This window comes from Acromyrmex echinatior, chromosome 16, assembly GCF_024713525.1.
Source record: "Acromyrmex echinatior isolate Ae372 chromosome 16, ASM2471352v2, whole genome shotgun sequence".
NCBI lineage: Eukaryota > Metazoa > Arthropoda > Insecta > Hymenoptera > Formicidae > Acromyrmex > Acromyrmex echinatior.
In genome coordinates, this window is record NC_141867.1 from 2885022 (window position 1) to 2908233 (window position 23212).

General features: G+C 35.2%; 3 protein-coding genes across 27 annotated transcripts in view; 2 read left to right on the forward strand and 1 right to left on the reverse strand.

Annotated features, from left to right (window-relative positions):
• Positions 1-23212, reverse strand: part of PMCA (plasma membrane calcium-transporting ATPase 3) — a 192607-nt gene that overhangs the window by 106275 nt on the left and 63120 nt on the right. For 8 of the 21 annotated variants that reach the window (XR_015547710.1, XR_846671.2, XR_015547711.1 and 5 more), the window contains exon 1: positions 547-1393. The exons of 1 other annotated variant lie outside the window; for it this stretch is intronic. The gene's annotated coding sequence lies outside the window, so the exon portion shown is untranslated. Of the gene's footprint in view, positions 1-546; positions 1396-1430; positions 1888-4619; positions 4737-23212 lie in introns of those variants that run through there. 12 more of the 21 variants (XM_087414424.1, XM_087414425.1, XM_087414418.1 and 9 more) reach the window with 10 other exon arrangements.
• Positions 4953-9561, forward strand: LOC105150085 (uncharacterized). Its single transcript, XM_011062934.2, has 10 exons — positions 4953-5620; positions 5703-5860; positions 6771-7025; positions 7109-7164; positions 7290-7782; positions 8125-8284; positions 8365-8461; positions 8539-8834; positions 8919-9122; positions 9196-9561. The coding sequence occupies exons 1-10, from the start codon at positions 5540-5542 to the stop codon at positions 9310-9312; spliced, it is 1917 nt and encodes a 638-aa protein (XP_011061236.2). The 5' UTR covers positions 4953-5539; the 3' UTR covers positions 9313-9561.
• On the forward strand, positions 9690-21876 carry LOC105150086 (uncharacterized). 5 transcript variants are annotated; one of them, XM_011062938.2, is made up of 16 exons: positions 9690-10534; positions 10944-11217; positions 11912-12043; positions 13266-13605; positions 14233-14277; positions 14354-14479; positions 14775-14924; positions 15011-15139; positions 15809-15993; positions 16205-16313; positions 16896-17117; positions 18681-18895; positions 19794-20010; positions 20143-20338; positions 21456-21558; positions 21631-21876. In XM_011062938.2, exons 2-16 carry the CDS (start codon positions 10963-10965, stop codon positions 21778-21780), a joined length of 2574 nt encoding a protein of 857 aa, XP_011061240.1. In that variant the 5' UTR covers positions 9690-10534; positions 10944-10962; the 3' UTR covers positions 21781-21876. The 5 variants fall into 5 exon arrangements, with proteins under 5 accessions (XP_011061240.1, XP_087270567.1, XP_011061239.1 ...); XM_087414441.1 differs by having other exon boundaries at positions 9690-10197; positions 10915-11217; XM_011062937.2 differs by having other exon boundaries at positions 9690-10197.

The window sequence follows — 23212 nt, forward strand, 5'->3', positions numbered from 1 at the left end:
TTGTGAGAGAGAGAAATAAATATATTTAAATGAAAAAGAAAACAACAGAGAGAGAGAGAGAGAGAGAGAGAGAGAGAGAGAGAGAGAAAAGAAAGGGATGAGAGAAGGGAGAAGTGGAAATAGTGGAGGCTCGTGTCCTGGTGGGTGGAATGGCGAATCAATCCTCGACGAGAGGAAGGGGCGCATGAGGGTGAGGAGATGGAGACGGAAGAGGAAGAAGGGGTTGATGATGAAGAGGAGGAGGAGGAGGAGGAGGTAAAGGCGGGCGGGTGGTGGTGGTGGTGGTGGTGGTGGTGGTGGTGGTTGTGGTGGTGATGGTGGTGGTGGTGGTGGTGGTGGTGGTGGTGGTGGTTGTGGTGGTGGTGGTGGTGGTGGTGGTGGTGGTGGTGGTGGTGGTGGTGGTTGTGGTGGTGGTGATGGTGGTGGTGGTGGTGGTGGTGGTGGTGGTGGTGGTGGTGGTGGTGATGATGGTGGTGGTGGTGGTGGTGACGGCGACAGAGGGATGGGTGGGGGTGGCCGACGGCAGTGTGGCGACATATTACTCACCGTGGACGGTGGCAGCAAGATGTCTGCGAGGTGTCTCTTCTTCCTCGACGGTGGCAAGAGAGAGGAAAACCCGATGTCACATACGCCGCTTCATCGGGCCACTGTGCTGCCGCTTAATACCACTCCGCGCGGTGCTCTTCGCCCGCCTTCTTCACCTTCTGCCACTAAAAATAAACTCGCTCGCTATGCCGTGCGCTTCTCTGACTACCCCCGCGCGCGCGCTCGTGAACACTCTCCCTCCCCTCCTCCACTCACGCACACTCGCTCATTCTCTCATTCTCTCTCTCTCTCTCTCTCTCTCTCTCTCTCTCTCTCGCTTGCTCTCTTTCTCTTTCTCTCTCTTGCTTTCTCGCTCTCTCGCTCTTTCTCTCGTTCTCGCTCGCGCCTCACGTCTTGTAAACGCGACCGACACATTAATCCGCGCTTTCAGGCCGCTCTCTCGGACATTCTCGCGCACCTCTCGCGCTCTCCACGACCGACCAACCGCTCGATTCCCTAGAATCGAGGAGGTGGCACTGTGTCGCCACTCGCCGCCGCTTGTCGCCGCTGCTACCACCACCGCCTCCACCACCACCACCGCCACCTCCACCGCAGCAGCGCTGGATGACGATGGTGAGGACTGAGGACGGCGATTCGATATACGCGGAGCGACAAGCTGGGGAGAGATGTCGACCTGTCACGGCCGGGGTCGCGGACAGAGAATACAGAAATTCCTCCGTGGTAGCGGCGGAGGTGGTGAGAAGGGGAAGCGGTGAGAGCGCGAACGAGAGAAAATCAGAGCACACGAATTCAAAGATGAGAAAAGAAGAGAAGATGAGGAGAGAATGAGCGAATGCAGGAATGCCAAGTGAAGACAATTCAGGAAGCCGTGAGGAAACACGCACGCATACACTCGCGGTCGATTAATTCGTTTTGTATTTCCGCGCGGAACGACGGACGAACCGAGACAGATAGACAGACAGACAGATAGATAGATAGACAGACAGACAGACGCACGCACGCACGCACGTTCTTACCCCCGGGGAAGGGGTGCCACTGCCGTCGTACGGCGTACCGAGAGCGCGGAACTGTCTCGCTCGCGGCGCTCTTCAGTTCCTCGTGGTCTCGTCGGACCTTCCTCCCACCCTACTAGTGGTATCGACTGCGCCGGCGGCAGCGGCGGCGACGACGGCGACGACGCGACGACGGCGGTGATGGTTCTCGGCGGCGGTGGCGGCGGCGGTGGCGGCGGCGGTGACGGCGGCGGTGGCGGCGGCAGCGGCAGCGACGACGACGACGGTGCGGGGCGGCCTTTTCTCCTTGATGCCTTTTTTCATATAGGCAAGGCCGCAACACCGATTACCGCTACCTGGTAGCTCACGTTGATGGTAGCGCGCGTTACCGCTGGTAGCGACCGGCGAACCGCGACGACGACATCCGCGCATCGACGACGACGATGATGACGGCGAACGGGGAGACGAGGAGAGACGAGGACACGACTACACCGCGACGACGACAACGATTATACTCCGGTTAGCTCGCTTCCCGCTGCTACCGCTGGCCTGCCTGCTGCTCTGCCGCCGATTCTGCGCGCGCACCTTCGACATACACGTACGTGTACAACGGGCCCGCACTGTCCGTCCGTCCGTCTTTCTCTCTCTCTCTCTCTCTCTCTCTCCTTCGCTATTTCGCGTGTGTCACGCGCGAGCTGCTTGCGTGTGTACGCGCCGTCGCGTGTCCAAAGGCGGACGACGAGGAGCGCGAGTGTGGGAGAAAGAAAGAGAGGGAGAGACCGGCGAAGAACGAACGGAAGATAAAATAGAATGAAACGAGACAGGAGAAAGAAGGAAAAAAAGGAAGGAAAGAGAGAAGGAGAGGAAATGCGGATAGAAAAGCGTCTAAGCTAAGAAAGAGTTCGGAGAGCCTTTCAGCCTTGGCCTATCCAAGATAGGATGCGAATTTGGTGCACGCTATCACAGTCGCCGTTAAACTATCGTGCCTAAATCGGGGAGAGTCGCACACACGCACACAAATACATAAACACAGTGCCGCGTTAAATTGTTTTGCGCCCATAGACGAAAATATTTCGAATGCCTTTTTATAACACACATAAAGTCACCCCTGGAATATACAAATATATCTCAAGTTCGATTTTGAGATGTAAAAATTTTTTTAATATATTTCCATTTTTACGTGCAAAGGTATTTTCTATTTTTTAATTTTTTAGATATTTTTCAACACACTTCAAGCTTTGTGGATATCAAATTCTTTTCAATATTGCCTAACTTTTTAAATATTTTTCAACGTTTGACTGAATAAAAGTTTTTTCTATTTTGTCATACTTCTAAACATTAGTCGTCCTGAGCTGAGCCCATGTCTCAATACGGCACTGCACGTACATACACACGGGAAATATATCTATCGTGCACCCCTCCCCGCGATTTGCGCGCGCTCGTTCTCTTCCCCTTCCATCCCCAATTGCTCTCAACCTTGTGACCCACTACCCCCGTCGCGTCCACCACCCTGGAACCAGTTTCAAGAACGCGGTTTCGCGGTTTCTCCGTCCAACACCTGAATCCGGTTAACGGCTCGACAACAATGAATCCCGGCGCTTCGTCGAAATAGCTGTACTTCATTCAGTCACGATACCATACTTCGACTTCATTCAGCGACGTGGAGCTTCAAACTAACTTTGAGATCGTCGATCACGGTTCATTGCAATATCGCACCTTCTATCGTTAAAACGTTGGTTTCATTTCAATGCATACATATTATTGTTTCTTAACGCGATTCATTCGATTTAAAAATTTTCATCAGTTAATAACATAATTCTTTTGCGAAATAATTACCTTTAATTTGAAACTATCTTTCGAACTCATTCCATTTTTCTTTCTCTTTCTCTTTCTCTCAATCTATTCGTACAGCACACTTTACTTAATAATGGACTCGCTTGCGTTATCCTAAATTAGTGAATATTGAAATCTGCTACGTAAAATGAACAAAATTAAATGCAAAAACATATAAATATTTTAAAGGATTAAATATTTAATTATAATGATACCATTACGTTATCTAATGACGTTTTCAACCTGGTTTAAACCTGGGCTGAATTAATGATATTACATGCTCTATGAATAGTAGCAGTGGCTCTAGAAATGATTAAAAACATTTCAAATTGGGAATAATTTGATATTATAAATTTAACAATGTGGGACGTTTAGAGAATAAAGGACAAAGATGTTCTTTGAATATCTTTAGGACGTTCCTTGAACATCTATGCTGTATATACTAAATATATCTATCTCAAACTTGTCTTAAGCTATTTATTTATCTTTTCCGAAAATAACAAGCCAATCCCATCAACTCCGATTAATTTGTTTAGTCGATTAAATTTCAGTATTGCTAACTGTAAAACTGAAAACATAATTTTCTGGTACTTGAAGAACTAAGAACGATTTAATAAGATTGTTATTGCCATATATATATATATATATATATATATATATATATATATATATATACATACATATATATATATACATATATGATAATATAATAATATAAATAAGTACAATAATATAAATTAATAATATAATAAATATAATAATATAATAATATAAATTAATATAATATATATAAAATTAATTCATTTAATTATTTGAATTATATTAATGTCGGATATTGTTTTCACAGCTATTAAAATATTATGTTTTCAATTTTGCAGTTGGCAATGCTAAAATTTAATCGGTCGATTAAATTAATCGAAGTTGGTGAGACTCGTCCAAGATGTTTTACATTGGATCAAAACCTTCCTTCTTACTTTCCAAATATCAAACATATTTCACTTTAAACGCAGAGAATACATATGTATTAGGATACATATGGATTCCAATTGGAATTCCATTTTCTCTAGAAAATAGATACATATAATAGATACATATAACTCTAGGGAATAATTGAACAATTCCGACCGAGGAATCTACATTCCAAATAATTCCATAATACATAACATAAATACGTAAGTTACGCGTATTTAGTTTAGTTGAAAAAAAAAAGACCTTGTGACATAACGAGAACTTAATATAATTACTTACTGCGTCGTTTTTTATCGCAGCGTTTAGAATCCAAGAAAGCGTTACGTCGATAATTGAACGCCGTGTTGGAAGAGCGTGTGCATTTCGATAAGAGGTAAATATCGGACTGAAGTACGCACTCACAAATTCAAATTTCAAAAGTCGATCACCGAACGCCGTGATAGGCTGGTCTGCCATTACGCGAGCGCGATTCGATGGTGGGAAAGGGAGGGGGTAACGCGGTCAGTCGCGTGTTGCGATTGGCTCGCACGCGACTTTATGTCCACGACGCGCCACTTCTGTGAGCGATAGGTGGATCGGATTCGGAAACGTATTCGCTCGACTACCTACTCTCACGATCTATGTCCAAATATTCTAAACAGCCTGTAGCCTGTACTCCTGTAGCGAATGTTGTTGTTGTGAGGTTAGGGAAAGTGTTCTAGTTTGTGGACTAATATAATTGGATGTGTATGAATTCTGAAAAGCAAAGAGACTGCACGCGATTGAACAAGGAACCCCTTGTTCAATTATCTGTGTCGACTGTCACTTTTTGTGTTATCTTTTTTTCTCTCGATCAATGGACTAGACATTAGAGTGTCTGGTATCCCGCCAAAGTGACAAAACGCTAGCTGCCGTTTACCTGTTTTTCTACAGTGAAACATTTGTTTTTTCATTAATTGAATTAATGTACATGTTTGGAACAGTGAAATAAATATATATATATTTGATATTTAGCGAAAACGGATAAAAATTGTAGTTGCAGTGATAAAAAAAACAGACTTTGCAAATAGTGTTCTGTTTCTTTTTGTTAATGGACTTCGATCGTCTTATCAGTTTCTAGATAACGTTGTCGAAGGTGTGAGAGTGGCGCTTCTTTAAACAGTGATTGATAGATTTATGACTCCTATGTGGATAGCCGTGACGTTTATGAAACGGCAAAAATGGTCACCGTGCAAGACATCGGTTTACAACTTACGAAGCCAGTGAGAGAGCTGGCACAATGGAATTTTCCTTTTGCTCAGGTATGCTTATAATAAAATCTTATGTCAGTGTGATAGTAATCCGATATGTATTGAAATAATACTCTCTCTCCTATTGTTGCAGACTCTGGAACAATACTGCTCTTTGTTCAATACAACGTGTAATAAAAGTTTCGGCGATGCCGGACTTGTTTTACAAAATTCCACGGCTGTCTATGTGCATAGACTTGATTCTCTCTGGACTAAAGTCGAGTATTGTAGAGATGTGTTATCAACTCAAGAGTAAGTGGTTTATCTTAATGTTAATCCCAATTAATAATTAATTTAATTGGTATCTGAGAATTCAGGATGAACATTTTTTCAAAAAATTGAAAAATTGTTTATGACAAATATTTTTCTGCTAGTTTACTCTTTAGGTTACTGGTTAATGTTTGTTAGATTTGTTAGATAATGTTTGTTAGATTTTGATCTTTAAATTAAAAAAAAAATTGTTTAATTGTTAACTTTAGACAAAAGTTTAAAGTATTAATTAAAAATATATTTCTGGTAAAAATTTTTCTCAGAATTTTTATACAAATCAGAAATACATTACAGAAATACTGAGAAAGTCTACATTCTTAGAATTTTTGATATATGTGAATTCTAAAATGTTTTAAGATTTCTAAAATTTTTTATTTTGATTTTTGAAAAAAAAAATTTTTTTTAAATACCTTTAATGTTTTCAGATTTTATAAGATTTTATAAAAAATTAAAAAATGAGAAATCTTAGAAATTTTAGAATATTTTAGGATTTATAAATAAAGAATCCTAGAAAAGATAATTGGTATTTATTTTAAAATTTTAGCATTTATGAGTGCACTGTCCTGATAAAAATTTTTCATATAATTTTTTAGAATTACTGAATTAATAACTCTATATATTATATATATAAATTTTCTTTGTGCTTATAAAGTGTTCCAATTTATGTAAAAAATCCGAATAATTTTTTAAAAAGCTATAAAGTTATTAATTCAGTAATTCTGAAAAATTATATGAAAAAGGGCAGTTCACTCATAAGTGTCAGCTAAGAAAATTTTAAAATGAATACTAATTAGGATTTAAAGAATTGTAACAGAAAGAGAAAGAATCTTCTAGTTCGCTAATTAATTAAAAATTACTAGCTTAAAGTAATACGTATAAAACTGCCTTTCAGGCAAGAAGAAGCGACAAAGAATCCTACTAAAAAGAGAGATAGAAAGATGACTGATGTATGTTTTCACAAGTTCAAAACTGTCAATTTTGCAGAAGATGTAGACAAACATATCGATATTAAAAAGAATCATATAGCACACGAGTCGGCCAAATCTAAAAGCCGTCGATTTACTCAATTAGAGAAGAGTATCGCACACGTATCTATCGACATTTATGATGTAAACGGGGAGGTTATCGGCAAAAAATATGATTTCCGGTGAGTATTTCTCTTTTTTATTTCTTTTTTTCATTCATTTCAGTTTTCTATTGGATAAACTAATCATGCCTAATATCTCATAGGTGCAATCAGAATTTAAGTATGGATGATACATTGGTCGATGAGTTTGCGCCTCAAGGTATGTGGTTGGTTATACAAATAGATTTTTAATAATAAATGGAAAATAGATCAATAAGTATAAATAAATATAAAAATAAATTTGCGATTTAGTCGAATATTTCTTTAGAATTACCTGTGTTTCAGATTTTTATTGCGGCGACGTCTCTGTTAAAGAAAAGTCTTTGTCGAATTCGTACAGATTTTCGTGCGATACTTCGGCATTGGATTCTACTATACACAACAATAATAATGAAAATGTTAACACGTTCTCCGAGTTCGAAAGAGACAATAATTCGTCAGAAGAAGAGATCTCTAATTTGACCACATCTTTGGAGTTGAGCCAACAAAATCTCTCTACATCTAGAAATACTGACAATACGCTTGTCAAAACGCCAACGAATATTTCAAATGATAATTGCCACGATGTGACTCTCATGAATACTCTGAGTCAGACATTTGCAAATACACCATCCCATTCAAATTCACCGATACTAACTAATATTGATAATACTATTTTATCGAACAATGATTTGGAAGAGCAATGTTTGAACACTAATATCAACGAAAATATGCACTGTATAGACGTTGGCAGTGTATTAGATAGCCCACCTGAGTCGGTGAATTCGAAAGGAAGAAGGTATATTTTTGTTATTTTTAATGCTATTTAACTCTTTCATTATTACAAGTAACTATAATTGCTCGACGCATAAGCGCTTACATTTTAATATATTATAACATACATCTTATTGGCAGATTTCGATATTTGAGAAGCCTTATTTACTTTATTACTTAATGCTCTTTTCTTATCACTAAGATCATAAGAGTAATATGCATAGGTAGTTAAATATGATTTAGGTGTAATCATTTTTGAACGAGCGCGCACAATTGGTATAACCATATCATATAATATGTTTCACGAACGTAACGAAAGAGTTAATGTAATAAATCTGTTAGAATTTTGAAATTCCTGGTATTTTAGAATTTCATCGATAGACGATTCAGCGATGTTAAACGATACAAATGGAGATCTAACGCAAACAAACTTATGTATCGATTCTGTAAAAAAGACTCCTCTGAATGAAAGTAAAAAACTTAAATCACGGCAGCAATCTTCCACTTTAAAGTCTACTCCAAAATTGGTATGTTATATTACAATTTTACTGATAATTAGCGATGTTTCTTTCTGATAATAACCTGGTGATATTCTGTTTACTTGCAGTTGAAACGAAATCACGCATCGTGTAAAAGACGACGAAGTATAATGAAAAAAAATCTCTTGCATATTTTGGAAAATTCATTTTCTTTAAAGCAAAAAGGTAAATCCGTTATATTTTGTTAATTGAAATCGTCCAATACAAATTTATTAATTCATACTAAATTATTCGTCTTCCAGATAGATCAAGTATGTTTAATAAAAACTTGCGTTCTTGTGTGAAGTGCATACGAGAAGATGATCCCTTGCGATACGAAGAAGTGACGAACGCAGAATCGGATCTTTTAGGATTTCGATTACATACCGAATCGGATATATATATCAACGCTGACGTAACGACGAATGTCGACGGTAATATAACGCCTTCGACCGATCAGGAGATTTCAGAATTTCACAGTTCTATGGACATGTCACCGAATTCACCGCACGAAACTTTTTGTGACGTTTGGTTTCGTTCAGATTCACATTTTTTATCAGTAAGTCATTTTAATCGACGGTCAATAAATAAGAGCGGAAATATACTAGTTGTAGATTGCTAACAGAATGAATTGTGATTTCAGGAAACCGTCGATCAGTGGCACGAGATGATACAGCCCAAATTATGTGACGCCGAACAAAGATCGATGTTTTGTATTCGTGATTACACGACGCGGATTATGGACACTCTGAAGACGAGTGATCAACAAAGAATTAACTTCGACGATGTCATTCAAAAGGAGAGTCCTTACGAAGTGGCCAGATATTTTTTAGCTTCGTTGGACTTGGTGAGAAAGATTATTAGAAGACAAGAAAAATCAGAATTAATCCATCAATTTTAATGAATCTTATTGTCAACAGGCTGCGAAGCAAAATATAGACATAACCATGAAAGAGGATCCCGAGCATAACATAGAAATCGTTCTACATACAGAAGATGAATATTGTTCTAACAGTCAAGCGGATTCGCACGATTAACGAGCAAATTCTTAGTTTTAATAACTGTATAAATGTGTATATGTACATTAATGAAAAATGAATTTATGTACCTTCCTTCATTAATTTCGGGAAGGTCTCTATACTGTGATATTCTGCAGCTTTTAAAAAAATGTTTATTATTCGATTCTTTTAAAAGAAAAAGACCTTACGTATATGTACATATGTGTGCATATGTATATGTATATATACATACATATTATATTTGTGTATTAAATTTTTTTCGCAGGATACCGACTCATTTCTCTTCCATCTCTCGTTTTCGTCCTGATCGTTGAGTTACAATTATAGATGCATATGGAATAATAATTATACGATTCATTGGAAATCTATACATCTCCACCAGGCGTGAAGTTCCAATTTAACTACCGTCGAGTGGTAATTCGCCGCCGGGCGGTTTGTAACGAGCAGTTACGCGAAAGAGACTGTTACAGCGACTGCAGCGTGAAATCGATTTTTTTCTCTTCCCTTTTTTTTAATTAAGACTGGAACGCATCCCATTGACACGCGCTCGGGTGTGCCTGTGGCCGTTGAACAAAACGGAGCATTCACGAACGTTGCGGTTGTCCCGGCTCGTCGGCGCACACTACGACGCAACGCACGTCTCACACGTGCAATGTATGACAATTGGCCGTGGTATAATACACAGAGAAATGCTCACGCATGCGTCTCGTCGGATGCCGAGCCGACGACGGCACCGGTTCACAGTTTATATATTAGTTTACATTAGGACCACACGGACGAACACCGCAAACCGCCGTGTAAACTGCGTTCTCGTTAACGCACCTCGCGAGCGTTCCACTCGCGCGCGTCAAGGAAATAAAGGAATATCGTGTGTGAAATATAAAATTAATATTAAAATAAGCTGTAAGTATTTTTTTTTTTTTCAGTGACGAGTGCCACAAAAATATGGTCGTCGTTTGGAAAAGTTTGTACAATTGAAAGTTAGCGTTAAGATGAACATTACGGCGAACGGGAGAGCGGCGAGGAGAACGTAGGAAACGGAAGTGTGAAACGCGCGGATGTTGCAGAAGTTTAATGCACAGTCAATTCCGCTTGATAGTAACCAATCAGACGGCACAGATCTATATGCTTCTCTCCCCCGATCTCTCTCTTGCGGCGTGCCAGAGATATTCAATTGAAATAGTTGCGTTCTGCCGCGCGTCGCGTCTTCGCGCTATACACGTCGTGTTATCATTCGCACGTTTGTATAACACACGATTGCGTTATTAGCTAACAATAACAATTCGGCGAAAGCGATTGAATAATTTAATTAAAATGATTTTTGAAGACTTTTTTGCTCGTCTTAATCATTTAGTGATTTAGACTGAAAAAACTTCTAGTTAAAAAAACTAACAAAAGGGCTCAAGAATGATGTTTTAGTGAGAACAAACCAAAATTTCTGGTGATAACTAGAAATTTTGATCTCACCAAAGTGCTATTTTTGTTAGGTCCTGTTGATTTAATATCTCTCTCTCTCTCTCTCTCTCTCTCTCTCAGAACATTTTTCTTTATGAGGATTTCATTTGGTATTTTTCGTTAATTTTTTAAAATAAATTAGCGATAATTTTCCTCGATGCACAGGAGGCTTTTTCAAACATCACTTTTCACAGGAGTTAAAACTACGTCAGCATGAACAGCAAGAGTGCATTACTAGTGCAACGCTGGATTCTCCAGCCGCGCGTGTTGCTCGTTCTCGTTTTGCTACAATTTATCATTCAGTTTTTCACGTCCGTCTATCTGTATAAGTATATCACGAACGTGGAGAGTGATCTTCATCGAGTAAAAAGCCTGTATCCGCCGGAGGCTGTGGCTGTTCCACGGCGAAGACGCAGCAGCGCGTTGCCGACCTCCGAAGACAATGCCGTTTCGGATATAGCCAGTCGGGTATGTAAAATACACAGTTAGAGAGAACATTCTCAAAAATCTACAGAAATTCAATTCTGTGTGAAGCAAAAATTTTTTTAATGAAGAGAGAGAAACGACTTCGGAAGTTTGAAATTTCCTTATATTAGCTCTCACAGAAATCTAACCCGAGAAAAAATATTATATATATGAACATATTTTATTAATATATAATTATATATAATTGTATTATATAAAATATGTTAATTTTTTATATAATTTTATATAGTTATATATGAAACATTTTTTCCCGGGAATTTATTACTCTAATTTAATACTGAAAGCTAGTGATAGACTACTTATTTTAAATATTGAAAGTACTGAATAATATTTAGTATTTTTAATTCTTAAAATAAGTAGTTAATAACTACCTTCCAGTTAACAACTATCTTAAATGTTTTTAAGGGCAACGAAAAACAGAAAGCGTACAAAGTACCTGAATTAAAACTTTACGCAGTTGCACTAATTACACGAAATAAGGAAAAATATACGAAAAGAGGAAATTATTCTAAAAAATTTTAGTGGAAAAGAGAGATTTCGTGTCTTAATTCCCCAGCGTTTAATTTTCCGAGATCTCCTAACTGCGGGGGCTTTGACTTGCCAATTTAATTCCTCGAGGATATCTCAGATCTCTCTTCCTTAATATCGCGGGATTGCTCGGGCCGCTCGGTTACAGATCCGAGATGACAAGGAGATACAAGGTACAAAGAAGGTAACCGCCTCCCCGATGGTATCCGGCTCCGCGTCCTCGCCAACGATAGCCGGAGGTCAGGATTGGGTCTGGTTGAACGCCGACACACGAATACAAGTCAGTTCTGTGTGATTGTTAGAACTAGTTACTGTTTCGCGATACACATCCTCGTGAATACTCTCCTCAAACTTGCCGAGTTGTCGTGATGTTCCTCGACGAGTTCCGTCATCTATATAGAACATTACGTGTGTAGAAGATACTTAGAGATAGCTCCTAAATATCCGTTACACCTATTTTCTGCATTAAAATAATGATGCTAAAATAACAATACTATCCGGTAAAAAATTGTTCATGCATAAATACATATGTATAAATATGTATAAACATACATAAACACGCATAAATATTCATAAACATGTATAATTATATATGAAATATGTCCATACATGTTCATACATCTTTTTTTCTTTTGTGAAATTACTTTTTAGTGTAATAGAAATAATAATAGTAATGTGGAAACATTCAAAATAATTAAAAAGGTAATTTTTGCACTATGTTTTAGAAAAAAATCAAGTTTGAAAAAAATGTAAAAAAATTATTTATGTACAATTATATAAAATTATGCATTATTGTGTATGAGCAATTTTTTTACATTTTTCCAAATTTGTTTTTTTCTAAAACAAACAAATTTTCACATTTGTTTTTGTGAAAAAAACAAATGTGAAAATTATCCCTTTAATTATTTTTTATGTTTTCACATTACTATTATTATTTCTGTTCCACTAAAAAGTAATTTTACAAAAGAAAGAAGAATGTATGAACATGTATGGACACATTTCATATATAATTATACATGTTTATGAATATTCATGCGTGTTTATGTATGTTTATACACATTTATACATATTCATGCATGAAAAATTTTTTACCAGGTAAAATAATACTACTAAAATAACGGTAACATTTGTGCAAACGTATTCTTGTCATTATTATATCAATTTCAGTATAAGAATAAAATTCGATTAAAAAATTAAATATCGCTTATGTATGTAATATATAAGATCATACTTTATATTTTAAATAAAGATATATTTATAAAGATAATTTGTTTTTAATTTAAATATTTCAAATGTATTGTTACATGAAAAAGAAAATAGTTGAAAATTCCAAAAACTTTAAGACGCTTGTAGAATCAGGCCACGAAAATATTTCACTACAACAGAAATAACTACAGTATAAAAAATTTTAATATAACACATAAGAAGATTTTATTTTTTAATTTTATACTCATGCCATAAAATCGAGCATTCTATAATGTATCTATTTGTCTGTCTTTCAGTTCGACGCGATCGAGAATTTTTGCCGTTCATCAGCAAAATATTGTCCACCGGGTCTCCCCGGCGCACCCGGAAATCCAGGTCCTCCTGGCGAACAAGGTTTGCCGGGTGTCCCAGGGATGGAAGGTCTGAGAGGACCGCCAGGACAGCCCGGTCATCCTGGTGCCAGAGGACTTAAGGGTGATATCGGTCCGCCAGGCTTCGACGGGAGAGATGGGGTGCCAGGTGAGCCTGGTTTGGACGGCATTCCCGGTAGAAGTGGTTTGGACGGTGTACCCGGGAGCAACGGTAAGCCAGGCGCAAACGGATTGCCTGGATCGCCTGGAAGAAACGGAACAGACGGTTCGTGTAAATATATAATTACTTGATAATGTAAGTTGCAATCGAAATTTTGGTGCGAGAAAATGCACTTTGCTGAAGTACTAAAAATTTAGGTATATATAGATCTGAATTCATATCCCTACAGCACAAAGTTGCATAAAAATTCTGTACTGTATGGCTAATTTTACATATATGGGTCATTAAAATAATTATGTAGGAAACCCTTTTTTTCCGTGTACGAATACTAAACTAACAATTTTACATTAAAATTATCCCTTCTACAATGCATATCAATATTTAACAATTACAAATCGAATTTTTTTACTTTTTATTATAATACATTTTAATTTAAAAAATGTATATTAATTCTTGCGTGAGAGAGAGAGAGAGAGAGAGAAGAGAGAAACAATTTAATTTAATTTAATTCAACTTTTTAATTTGTTGAATTAAATTTTTTTCTACGTTCCTCTAAATTGTAGATTTAATTTACTAACTTAAATTTATAAGAGATACATTGTCTTTATGTTAAAATTTTTACTCTTTAATTAAATTGTAAATTATGTAATATTATAAATATTAGCAGAATACAAATATTTTTTATAATATCTCATAAATGAAAGATTGATTAAACAATTTGTATTCATATAGGAAGACCAGGGCAAATGGGACCTCAAGGACCACCAGGATCTCGCGGTAGATAACGTCACTAGATTATTATCACCATTTTCATTTTATAAATATTTCACTAATCAATTTGTTTATGCTTTAGGAGATATAGGTCCACCTGGTCATCCAGGAGCACCTGGAAAGGATGGCAAATCAGGCATACAGGCATATAAAATAAACATGAACGATTACAACGAGAATGACATATTAATACCGCCATCCATCGTAGGTAAGAATTACTGTCTTCACTATTTTAGCAAAATCGTTGTTTTTTTCCTTTTTAATAAGGTATTGAATTAGAAACACAAAATTAATGTATAAACAAATGCATTTGTTTACACATTCTTTTTTATAATTATTATGTTATTATATTTTATATTGTTTATACATTATATCATATATGTTTTATATTATCGCAAGGCAAATTTAATAACTCTCCATCATATTGACTGTCGTAATTGCGTATCTCCTATCTGCATTTTTTACCGAAGATTTCACAATCTTTGAAAATTGACGTTTTACAGAGATTACATCGTCGTTAAATTCAAGTGGTGTGATTTCCGTGCAAGAAGGCAGCAAAATACGGCTGAGATGTGCCGCGAGTGGGAAACCTCAGCCTGTTATACAATGGACGAAAATAGACGGTTCCATGATACCGATGGGCCCTTGGCATGGTATAAACGGATTCTTTAATTCAATCTTAAGTAATGAACAGATGGAGCGGAATTAACAAACCTTCCCATAAATCTTGCGACTCTAGTGAGCTCAGTTACGGGCCATACGTTCAATATCAGTCTGGTGAACCGGGAACATATGGGCGACTATGTGTGCAATGCTGATAACGGAATACCTCCGGCACGATTTAAGAGGTTCAAGCTTCAAGTCAAATGTAAGCATGTTTTAATCTTAATTAAAAGGAATATATGTACATATTTTTTGATATTTAATAATATATTGTTTTGAAATATGAAATCGTAAAATAAAAATTAAAGTTTATATAATAAATTAATAAAATAATATTAACGATAAAATTTCATACATAATAAATTAAAAAGAATAATATATATAAATATGCTATAAAATAATAATATACAAGTGATGGGAAGTACTTTCATTAATGTATTTTTTAATGCTCATGTGAAATAAATAACATTCTTTCATTAAAAACGCTACGAATTAATTCCAACAACTAATATATAATATGTAATATAAAAGAATAACAAATAAATATATGTTTTGTACATTTTAAACAAATTTTTATGGAAAACTTTAGATCCTTATTAATTATTACTTTATTCTATATTTTAAAACGCTGCATATAAAATTTCTTTATTCTACTTTTTACTTTTAATACATGTATATATTTCACTGTAAATGCGAAAAATGCGCGATAGTAATGTCTTCAAAAGTTTTAAAAAATTTTGCATGCGATAGCGAGATAACACGCATAAATATTTTCTGAGTTTTAGTATTATTAGAATAACTCGTAAAGAAAACCATTTTTGCACGAATCAATAGGCACAGATGTGGGTAAAATTGATAATCGATCGCGTTCCAGTTGCGCCATTCATTCGTATACGCAACCAAGTGGTACTTGTACGAAACCAAAATCCAGCGACATTGGAATGCGAGGTGGAAGGCTTTCCCGAGCCGGTGGTATACTGGGAACGCAGTGATGGTCGCCGCCTGAAAATGTCGGATAAATACAGAACGGAGGTTTACGACAGGCGTGATAATTACAAGGTAACCCGTCGAACTCGTATTCGTGGACTTTCGCTAAATTCGCGCACGTTATGTCGCTTTTTACGGGATTTTCTTAGAGCCTTCTTTTTTATTTTAATAAGTAATTTGCACATCTTATCGTATAAATATCGATAATAAATCGTTCCTGCTCATCTGCTATACGTTAGCAACAAATGAGGTGTCTTACAATACGTGAAACTATTCTGAAAAGCTGAAGATGAAGCTGAGAATCGCGAGGGTGACTACGTCGGATCATGGGACTTACCACTGCGTGGCAAAAAACGATTTTGACACCGTCAAGGGATCCTTTATAGTCGACGGTTTGTCTTTTACCTTGTATTACCTCATATTTCTCCTTGCATTAATAATAGAATTCTAAAGAGCCATTACGGAATTACTAATTAATTATAACATGAAGGATATAGAAGGAAGCCTCCGAATTTGTGGGATTGCGGATGTGCACTGTTATTCTACATTATCTTATAGCATAATGTTTCCAGGCAAAAATATAATATACTATTACTCGCATTTCTAATTCAACATTCAAATGAAATAAGAAGATAGATGCAAAATATTAATAAATACAATAATATACAAATAAACATATTAACAAAATGTTACAAATTCTGAAAAGCACATTCTATATCTATTGTATAATTTGAAGATTTTCTTGAGATTGGAAATTTAGGGGCTAATTCTGTAACACTTAACGACAATCGTTGCGCAGATATTATGTAGAGTAAAAAAGCTGTCCAATGACATCAACGACTGTAGTTAAGAGTTACAGAATCGGCCTCTTTATTTTTTTCAGCATATATAATTTTTTTAAGATTGATCCTAACGCCTCTAGAAAATAATTCTGCTAATCGAATTTTCTAATTGATGCTAATAAATAATGCTAGACGACATAAAAGACGTCGAGAAATACAAATCAGGAAAGGAGGAGCACGTAACATATGGTCATCCTATGCCCATGAGCGTCGATCAGGAGCAAGAATTGTGCATCCCTACGCAAGAAACCTGCACAACGTGCCCAAAGTGCACATACACAGATATAATAGACCATCTGCATGTTCAACCGTTGAGCGATATTAATATTACGCGACCGCCGCCGCGGTCAACTGGTACGTTTAATCAATTCTAACTAATGTATTCCAACGGCGTTCTTGCACAAGGTAGATCAATTAATTCTAGAGGTGCAAAGCTTCGGTGTAAACGCATACGTAACGTAATGTATTACATTTACATTTCCCAATATAACATAGGTTTAGTATAATATATATGCATTATATATGTATATATTTAACAAAACGGATGATATTTGTCGAGAATTCTTGTTAATCGATACAGTAAACAAAAACAAAATAAGAAATTAATAATATAAAACGAAAAGGGTATCTTCTCGACAATTCTTTACAAATTTATTAATACATTTTACATATTTTTATCCTCATGAAATAAATAGAAATTAGGAAAAAAAACTTGTTCTCGGAATGAAGCGCTGCCATCCAGTCATTTAAGTCACTCTTTGTCACTTTTTTTTTCCTGAATGAACATGAGATTTGTAAACCATAAACGTTCTTTTTATATTTTTATCTCATCCGAAAACGATTGCTATTTACTCACTGTCATTAACTGGATATTAGTCGATATTAAGTTTATCTCTTTTAAATTAAATGGAACTAAAAGGCAATATAACTGTCGTACAGATTACATATATTTTTCGTAGATTTAAAGAACACACGTTTTTGTTTTTTGTTGCAGTTTAAAAAATTTTATATATGTTTTAATCATCTGATGAGTGTATTTATCTCTTTGCTTTATTTAGATAATATAATATGCTATGGCTGCGTTCACATTGGCGCTCACAGCGCTTGTAAGAATGTCTTTACTCAATATTTGATTAACAACAAAGATGAAATGAAGTTTAAGCATGGGCGCCAAAACAAATGCAATTATATGTTTGATTTAGACCAGTGAAAATAAGAATAAATACTATTTTTCTTTCGCTTAAATGTCCTTATAATTAATCTGAAAATTTGATAAGTAATGTTATTTTTAGTTATTATATTAATGGGTAACTTTTTCACGAACAATTTTGCTGAAGTATCTAAAAAATTTAGCTAGATACAGATTTAAAAATAAATTTATTGAACCATGAAAATAATTATGTAGAAAATTCAAGCATGATGATTAGTGCTGCAAAAAAATTTTGATATTTCAGCAAACAGCTTGAGCAGTTGTTTTTAGATCTATATTTAGATAAATTTTCAGATACTTTAACATTATATTTTCTATACGTAAAAAGCAATCTCTATTTCACTTGTTTTGACTTGATGACCTGAATAGCTGCGCTGGAAAAAAATATTTAATATTTAAGATATTTATTTTATGAATTTTACATGACTGATTGAAATTTATTTTTGATTTAACTTTTAATTTATCTACCTTCGTACGAGCGTGTACATATGGCGGGTCAAGTACACAGCGAAGAACTTCTCCTCCCTCCGTGAATTAATGACTAAAGGGTCGTAATATCGCGGAAGTTTACGTAATTAACGAACTGACGGCACTCTCGTCAAACACGAGTGCCCGTAATATCGCGGACTAAAAAACGATCTCTTTCCACGTGAACTCTCCCGACTTAAGGACGTAAAAGTTAATAAGCGATGTTGGTAAATTCGCAGAAGGTTTTATAGAGGCTATAGGAAAACCTGTGCTGAAAGGAAACATGGACGATCACTACGGAAGTTGGATGCATGACGCGTCCAACGATATCATGCCCGACAGACTTTGGGTTACTCGCCACAACGATACATCCTACATCTATGAATACAAATCAAAGGAAGACTTCAAGAACAATACGGCGCTTAATGAGATAAAATTACCCCATCCTTTTCAGGTTGGCAACTTAAGAATAACAGACAACGAGTTGTCTTTGATTATACATGGAAAGAACGATTTTGATGAAGAATTTAAAAATTTAGCTAGATTTTGATTTGAAAATAATTTTAAATTATTAAAATAATTAAGTTACTAGAATGTTGAAACTTTTGTATTACTCATCGTGCTCGAGAGTCCTATATTACTTTGATGATCCAAAGTTCAGATCTGTATCTATATAAAGGATCTTTCTGATCAAAATTATTTATAAATTTTTTCAGTATTGAAACGTTTACGTAAATTTCCGATGTTTTTTTAATTTCTGATTAATTTTAGAACTTTTCAGAAAATTTCTCGAACTTTTTATACAAATTGGAACCTTTTTCAGAAGAAAACCTATAGCTTTTTTAAACTTTACATTTTCTTTCGTGTACATGGAAATAAAGTCATTCCACTGGAATCCAATTTCCTATAATCAATGCGGGATTTCTTTTAGATATTTTAATAAATCATTCTTTTATGCACGGAAAAAATTTTGCTGAAGAATCTAAAAAATTAGCTAGATACTAATTTGAAAATAATTTTGTTGGACCATTAAAATAATCAAATAGTACTCAAGTTGATTGCTAGAATATAAAACTTTCTACAGCATTACTTATCATGCTTGAGAGTTCTAGATAATTATTTTGATGATCCAACGAAATTATTTTCAGATCAGATTGTATCTAATTAAATACAATTTTAAATACGTATTCGGCAAAATCGTGTAGTTACACAATTCCCAGAGTTTTAAAAATAGCTATAAAATCACAATAAAATAAGGGCATGTACATATTTTCTTTAGAAAATTTTAACGTCTAAACATGGAAAATGCCTGGAGCGAGAATTGAGCTTGCGGTTTCGACATGTTCTTTTAGGGTAACGGACATGTAGTTTACGATAAATCGTTTTTCTACAATCCCATTAATCGACCGACGGTCCTTCGATACGATCTCTACGCGTCCTCGGATCATCAAAGGTGCAAGCAGCTCTCTCCCGAATGCGAGATGCAGCTTCCATGTTTAGAGATCGATGGCCAAAACTACCTTTACACGCGCAATTTTACCTACACGGATTTCAACGTAGATGAAAACGGTAAAATCTGCAGGACAGACAAATATTCAAGCTCTACACATAAAATTGAATAATTGAATGATTGAAAATATTTATTTCCACATAAAACGGAACCATTGTAGCGTGACAATACAATATACGGCGTTTCTGCAGGTTTGTGGGTCATTTACCCATTATCCCCTAATTGTAGTGGTAAAAATACGGTGGTAGTGAAAATGGATCCCACTAAAATGATCATTCAGTACGCGTGGAATATCAGTATCGATCACCGTCGCTTTGGAGAGATGTTTATTGCAGGAGGCGTGCTTTATGCTATACGCAGTGTCACCGATGATACTATGGAGATACGGTAACGCAAGTGACGAATTGCTCTTAAAATTAATTGTATGCAGTATCCCATATCCCATAAAAATTCTTGGATATTTGGATTTTCAATGTTTTCTATTATCTTTAATATCACTTTAATCCCAACAAATATAGATAACTGCTATAATAATTGTAAATAACTGCTAATATACATATGTAAATGTACACTTTTTACATCTATGTTATGAGTTATATTCAATATTTGTTGTTTTGTAAAACTTTTAGAGTCAATTTCAAGAGTGAAACCTCACTCTTGAGATTATGCCTGTTTCTATCAATGTAGATTAACTTTAATCTTAAATTGCTCTTCATTTTTTTTTAATTCTTACAACTAGAGAGGGAGAGAGAGAGAGAGAGAGAGAGAGAGAGAGAGAGAGAGAGAGAGAGAGAGAAAGATGAAGGATTAGTTGATCGCACATTTGTAGAAATGGGCATTCAAGATTGGAAATTGAATCATTCTTTTTCAAGACTGATTCAATTTTCACTCTTCAGAGTGAGATTCTACTTCAAAGAATTTAGAGTGTGGGATTGTGCCTTTATTACTTTCAAAATATCGTTCCTTTATTTTAATGACATATTTTTAAAAACGTATTTTCAAGTTATTACACGAATGAGTTAGGTAAATATTATTCTAAGACTTTAGAAACAAGACTGTTTATATGAAATTAAACTATAATATGAGACAGCCAATTAAATATTATTCTATTAATCATTAAAACTGAATTAACTTAACTTCATAAAAAATTGTTAGAATATTACAACTTCAAGTATAGTTTAGAAATATTTTAAATCCTTAAATTCCGCTCTTTAAAAAGGGCGATATTCTAAGAGTTCATGAAACGAAAATGATAAAAATGTCATTCGATTATGTTAAGATCCTTTATTCTTTTACGATGATTTGATTAATTAATAATTTATGTCGAGTAAAGAAATAATTTTTCATTTTTTTTTAGAAATTTAATTTTTTAAATTGTGAACTTTTAAAATAAGGGAGCGATATATCCATGAATAATCTCATGAAATATTTGTACTATATATTTGTATTTGCTCCTTTCTGACTTAAAAATTATTATTATTTGTAACTCGACCGAATTTCTTAGATTCGCCTTTGATCTCTACAAAAATACGACGCTGGATGTAAATTTATCATTTACGAATCCATATCACAAAACCACAGCAGTTAGTTATAATCATAAAACTAAGGTACGTGCTTTACCGAAATAGAATCTTCCACTATTTTATTGTTTCGTATTCGTGTAATCCGTTTCGTTTTAGGAGTTGTACACGTGGAATAAAGGCAACCGATTAGCCTATCCCGTGAAATGGCAGGAGGTAACTGAGAGGGAACCATCTTCACGATACACGCATGTACCTCGAAGAAACGCACGTAGGAGCATCAGTAATCGCCGCGAGAATGTTAATTAAACAAGTTTGACGTGTAACGAGTTCTCTCCCTTCGAGCCTTCTCGCGAGCGTATTTATCTTGTAACACGTGCCAAAAATAAAACAGTTTAAACGAGATTAGTCAGTGGGTGTAATTATTGCTTGTTAACAAATTCAGAAATTATAATGATGCTAAGAACCATCAAATTCACATTTAAGTATGGTCGTGCAAAATAATACAGAATCATGTATAATCGTAACATAATTTTTAAAATTGTACTTTTCAGAGGATATGTAATAAGTACATAAAAATATATATAAGAGAAAATGCGTATAAGCTTCTTTTTTAAAACAATTATCGTTTATCAATAGCCTTATTCTAATAATGTACACTATTTACATATAACATTCTTTTACTCAATTAATAACAGAAAATTTGAATTTAAAAAATATAATCATTATAATTGCTAATTAAATAAGAAGAGAACGGAGTTATGGCGCTCAGTCGGGCCGATTACCTTACAAGAATTCTAAAGAGTAATATATAATATAGAAATCAAAGCCTTACGATAGAGATCTAACTAGATCGTAATGCTTATGATTCTTGCGTGAATTTATATACTAAATATAATCCCCAGAAACGTGCGCCGAAATGATTTTTCGGTCTTTGAAAATGCTAATTCTACTAAACTACTGCAGTATTATCACGAGTTAAATTGACTAGCAATTTAACAAATATTTAATGCAATTCGCATCTTCGAAACGATCTTAATAATGATTAACATATTGAAATCTAAATAATTAATTCTTATTGCGAAAAATATTACCTCGACTGGGAGCCGGATCTTTTGCATTGTGCGAGCGTCCTAAGCCTTTAGACTACCGAGGCCTCAGTAATAAGAATTAATTATTTCCAGATAAGTAGTAATTCATATAAGAAATTATGACATTATAAGGTTAGCATACTTAAATGCATGTATACCGTATTTTATGCAGTAATCGGATTTTTAAAAATTTTCATACAACAAAAAATTAAACATAATTATCTGTTTTTTTTATTTTCTGAAATTTTTTTGAAACAACCTGTTGATGATTGCTCTGACCTGATAAGCTGCACTGATAAAAACTATTTATTTTCTTGTATCGGTAAATAAAAATTTAATACATTTAATAATTGTGTTAATAGTTTTTCTTCAAAGCTATGATCCTATTGCCTGATTCTGCAATAAATTTGAGAAGAATTCAATTTAAAATTAACATATTAATAAATTTTTTTAGGTGATCGCCACCATCTTACTGTTTCCCTTATATATCTCATTTAAAATTAACAATATTGAACAATTTAAATAACAAGGGGAGACTCCGGAGTGATCCTCACAAATTTCAATGAAACTTGGCAGGATAAGATAGAGCGGATTGTTCCCTTGAATAAAAATCACCTCTCATTTGGGTATAGACAGTTTCCAATTTTATC

Excerpts from the sequence above, each read along its gene's own strand:
- LOC105150085 (XM_011062934.2), top strand. The coding sequence starts at position 5,540 with ATGGTCACCGTGCAAGACATCGGTTTACAACTTACGAAGCCAGTGAGA. Across the intron at positions 8,285-8,364 it reads TAAAGTCTACTCCAAAATTG|TTGAAACGAAATCACGCATC; the intron begins GTATGTTATATT and ends GTTTACTTGCAG. Across the intron at positions 9,123-9,195 it reads TTTTAGCTTCGTTGGACTTG|GCTGCGAAGCAAAATATAGA; the intron begins GTGAGAAAGATT and ends TATTGTCAACAG.
- LOC105150086 (XM_011062936.2), top strand. The coding sequence starts at position 10,963 with ATGAACAGCAAGAGTGCATTACTAGTGCAACGCTGGATTCTCCAGCCG. Across the intron at positions 14,480-14,774 it reads AATACCGCCATCCATCGTAG|AGATTACATCGTCGTTAAAT; the intron begins GTAAGAATTACT and ends GACGTTTTACAG. Across the intron at positions 21,559-21,630 it reads GTTATAATCATAAAACTAAG|GAGTTGTACACGTGGAATAA; the intron begins GTACGTGCTTTA and ends GTTTCGTTTTAG.